The 4802-nt window shown below is 47.4% G+C and overlaps 1 protein-coding gene across 1 annotated transcript in view; it reads left to right on the top strand.

The window, feature by feature from the left end:
- The window catches only part of SEC24C (SEC24 homolog C, COPII coat complex component), a 26227-nt gene that overhangs the window by 18008 nt on the left and 3417 nt on the right, over nt 1-4802 (top strand). The window contains 9 exon segments of the mRNA XM_015562112.1: nt 3-114; nt 342-469; nt 1611-1749; nt 1957-2072; nt 2239-2363; nt 2506-2697; nt 2908-3001; nt 3217-3333; nt 3907-4143. Of these exon segments, the coding sequence (XP_015417598.1) occupies nt 3-114; nt 342-469; nt 1611-1749; nt 1957-2072; nt 2239-2363; nt 2506-2697; nt 2908-3001; nt 3217-3333; nt 3907-4143 (1260 nt within the window).

Below are 4802 nucleotides of genomic sequence, written 5' to 3' on the forward strand. Positions count from 1 at the left end.
AGATTCAGGTCATTGAGGATGACAGGAACAACCGGGGTTCAGAGCCATTTGTTACTGGAGTACGAGGCCAGGTTCCACCCTTAGTTACCACCAACTTTCTAGTGAAAGACCAAGGTGAGAAAGGCATTAACTCCTCCCTGAGGAGACTTTTACTCCAAGATTATCAGCTTACAGATGGGCATTTGTCAGTCTTTAATCAAAGACCAGCCCCTCATTGGTCCCTGGAGGGGGAAGCCATCCTCAGCTCTAGCATTTGTGGGGGTGATGGGGGGGATCAGCAAAGGAGAGCTGGTTAACTGGAGGGATTCCGTGATCTGACTCAGGTTTTCTGCCTCCTTCAGGAAATGCAAGTCCCCGATACATTCGATGCACATCCTATAATATCCCTTGCACATCTGACATGGCTAAGCAGGCTCAGGTGCCCCTGGCAGCTGTCATCAAGCCGCTGGCAAGACTGCCCCCAGAAGAGGTAAGTCAGGGTATAATGAAAGGGAGGAAGGGAGGGAGAATAAGACTTTTTTCTAGATATGATTCTGGAGATCACAAGGGAAGAAGTCTTGGTTGGGTAGGAGGGGAGAGTATCTTCAATAGCTTTCTATCTCGGGGCTCATGCCTTAAGAGGGTGGTAGGGATGACAGCAAAAGCCCAAGAAATTGCTTAATGGGAACAGGGTCCATAGGGGAAACAAACAGTATGAAAAGAGACGGGGCCAACTTATAGGGGAAGAGATAGCTGGATTGAGGAGACAGCTGGGTACAGGAACCTCTGGTCATTTCCACATGATTAGAAGCGCATTATTCTATTTTTTCTTATATGCTGTCCTATCATCCCAGGTAGGTTAGGGATATTAGGACAGCATGTAAGAAGAAAAGGTAAATTGGGATCCAGTAGTCCTTCTCTTACCTGGCTTGGGCCCTGATCTGTCAGCCTAGCACTTGAAATCAGCATGAAAAGAGAAAGGACTTGACCACTGCTCTGCCAGGCCTTGTAGGACACCCTCATGTTCATGCCTCGCTTATCAAACTCAGGGTGGATTTCTGTATAACTGGAAGCTCAAGGCTCACTTTACATCCTGCTTCTCTGCCTTGCTGTGTTTTCTCTTTTTCTCCTCCTGGGTCTCAATGGGGATGCTTCGAACTTGTTTGCTGGTTTTTTATCTGTAGGGTGATATCTTCCTGGGGCATCAATAGGTGTTATATAAATCCAGGGATGGAGAGGACATAAGTGTCATAGATACTTGGTTGGGGAAGGAAGCAGGAATCGAGATCTCTAGGGCAAGAGTGAAGGGGACTGAAGATAGGGCCAGAAATGAGAATCATAGGTAATTTTAGCTTTCTCCTTTTATGCCTATAGCAGACCCTGGCTTCGCAGGGCGTTTCACCATCCCTTTTCTTTCAAGAAGTGACATTCTGGAGATGGGGAGGGAGCTATGAAATTGAGACTCTTACGGATATTTATGTGACCAGTACCCTCATCATTTGTCTTCATTCCCCTTCACTGACTCCCTCCCCAGGCAAAATGTCTGAGCCATGGCTTCTCCCTCCAGGTTGTTCTTTCTCAACCCACTGAAGCTTCCCTGTATGTCTGAGCCCTTCCCCTTTGCTCCTTAGGCTTCACCGTATCTCGTCAACCATGGGGAATCTGGCCCTTTGCGCTGCAATCGCTGCAAAGCATACATGTGCCCTTTCATGCAGTTCGTTGAGGGAGGGAGACGCTTCCAGTGCTGCTTTTGCAGCTGTATCAATGATGGTATGTTCACTGTGGCTGGGACTGGGGGAGATCTGGATTGCATCTTCAGTGTTTTCTTTCTAGTTAGATAGATGAGGGTCATTATATAGGAACCAGGGAAGCAGGACACATATGGGGATGTAAGGGAGTAGAGTGAGCTCAGTCAGGGCCAGACTTACTAAGATTGAGAGTGGACCTGTGAATAACACTCTGCCATACTCCCCACAGTTCCCCCCCAGTATTTTCAACATCTGGATCATACCGGCAAACGTGTGGATGCTTATGATCGTCCTGAGCTATCCCTGGGCTCCTATGAATTCTTGGCCACTGTAGATTACTGCAAGGTGAGAGGAGATAACACGGGGAGGAACAGTGGGTAGAGGACAATGAGACAGCTAAGAATTGCTGTGATCATTTCCCTAACCCCTTCTTTGTCCCCTTTGACTTCTCTCTAATCAACTGGCCTGCTTACCAATACCTCCCTCCCTGCAACATTTCTTTCCTTTGCAGAACAATAAGTTCCCCAGCCCTCCTGCCTTCATCTTCATGATTGATGTCTCCTACAATGCCATCAGGAGTGGTCTTGTTAGGCTCCTCTGTGAGGAGCTTAAGTCACTGTTAGACTTTCTACCTAGGTGAGTTAGGGAGCTGAGGTGCATCCTTTACATAATGATGTGGGGGTGGGGGGGTCTGGGCTGGCAGCAGATGGAGTGTGATGTCATGAAGCTCGGTGGTGGAGAAGGTGACAGGTCTGGGTAACGATATCATCTTCTACAGGGAGGGTGGAGCGGAAGAGTCAGCCATCCGAGTTGGCTTCGTCACCTATAATAAGGTGCTCCACTTCTATAACGTGAAGAGCTCATTGGCCCAGCCACAGATGATGGTTGTGTCTGATGTGGCTGACATGTTTGTGCCACTGCTGGATGGCTTCCTGGTCAATGTCAATGAGTCTCGGGCAGTCATCATCAGGTAACAGCCAGATTGTGGGGGTAAAGTGGGGATGGGGTGGGTACAACTGTAGAAAGCCAGAGAGTGAGCAAAGGGGTCAGCAGAAGGACAGGCGCGGTGCTTTAGGAGTTTTCAGAGTCTGGGGACTCTTCCCAGGTGACTCTTCAGGAAATTGAGGACTTTGGAGTCTGGATATCAATTTTGAATGCCTCCCATTACCTATCTCTTCAGCTTATTGGATCAGATTCCAGAAATGTTTGCAGACACAAGAGAGACAGAGACAGTATTTGCCCCAGTTATCCAGGCTGGGATGGAGGCACTGAAGGTAAGGCTAGCGTCCCCAACAACCTCCTCTGCCTTGTTTTCCTCTGGCTGGTGTACCCCCTGGGATACAACTCCTGTTTCTTCAGTGATTGATGACTCTCCAGTGATTCGGCCTGCCTGACATAGCTGGCACCGAAGAAAGGACAAGGCAGGGGACGAATGAATAATAGATGAATAAAGGAAAGAATGAACAAGTAGTCTTCTCTTCTTTCCTAGGCTGCCGAATGTGCAGGGAAGCTGTTTATATTCCACACCTCCCTGCCCATTGCCGAGGCCCCAGGGAAACTGAAGAACAGAGATGACAGGAAGTTGATCAACACAGACAAAGAGAAGGTGTGGGATTGGGAGAAAGGGGGAGAACTTTCCATTATAGAGGAGGGTAGTGACTCTTCCCAATGCAATACAGTATTCTTAATTTTCTTAAGGGGGGCTGGGATTGGATACTCTGCCCTTTCGCATGTGACATCTATGACTGCCAACCTTCTTCACTGCTCCCCATCTTTCCCATCTCATCCCCAAGCCCTGGGTAGATTCTTTTTTTTTTTTTTTAAAAAGAGAACATTCACCCTAGCCGGTTTGGTTCTGTGGATAGAGCGTCAGCCTGCGGACTTAAGGGTTCCAGGTTCGATTCCGGTCAAGGGCATGTACCTTGGTTGGGGGCACATCCTCAGTAGGGGGTGTGCAGGAGGCAGCTGATCGATGTTTCTGTCTCATCAATGTTTCTAACTCTCTCTCCCTTCCTCTCTGTAAAAAATCAATAAAATATTAAAAAAAAAAGAGAGAGAACATTCCTCTACCATTACAAACTCCTATGAGTAGACTGAATTTACATTTGAATATTCCATATTACATATATGAGATATTTGGAGCTGAGATATTTGAACATTTTCTTCTGTTCCTCCTCAGACTCTGTTCCAGCCTCAGACAGGCACTTACCAGGCCCTGGCCAAAGAGTGTGTGGCCCAAGGTTGCTGTGTAGACCTCTTCCTCTTCCCTAACCAGTATGTTGATGTGGCGACGCTCTCTGTTGTACCCCAGCTCACTGGTGGCTCTGTCTACAAATATGCTTGCTTTCAGGTATGGCATGGGACTCTGGGTGGCACGTGGAACAGGACTGGGAGTGTCTGCCTACATGTCTTTAGCTAGACTCATTAATAGGAATAGTGTTAGAGGAGAAGACTACATAGTGTGAAGAAGAGAGCCATGAGCCCTAGCTTGTGTGGCTCAGTGGATAGAGCGTTGGCCTGCGGTGAACGGTCCCAGGTTCAATTCCGGTCAAGGGCACATGCCCAGGTTGCGGGCTCGATCCCTAGTAGGGGGGTGCAGGAGGCAGCCAATCAATGATTCTCTCTCATCATTGATGTTCCTGTCTCTATCTCCCTCTCCTCTCACTTCCTGAAATAAATAAAAATATATTTAAAAAAAAAAGAAGAAGAGAGCCATAAGTGTAGTGCTTGGGAGTGTGGGGCTTAGAGTCAGTCCTGGGTTGATATTCTGGCCCTACCACTTACTAGCTATGACCTCGGGGAAATTACTTGTCTGTTTCTTCATATGTAAAGTAGGATTTTAGTATTTATTAATTAGTATTTGTCATCAGGATTAAGTATATATAAAGCTTTTGATGTGGTACCTGGCATATAATGTGCTTAAAAGGTATCATTATCATCACCACCTCCATATCATCCTCTTCTCTGTTATTGTTATTATGGGTCAGCAGCTTGCAGAGTGGAGGGGATGCAGGGAGATTGTTTGCAGGATGTTATGTGATGTGACTTTGGGCCTGTGGGGCTGCAGGTGGAGAA

This window comes from Myotis davidii, unplaced genomic scaffold (assembly GCF_000327345.1).
Source record: "Myotis davidii unplaced genomic scaffold, ASM32734v1 scaffold134, whole genome shotgun sequence".
In the NCBI taxonomy this organism is placed as follows: Eukaryota; Metazoa; Chordata; class Mammalia; order Chiroptera; family Vespertilionidae; genus Myotis; species Myotis davidii.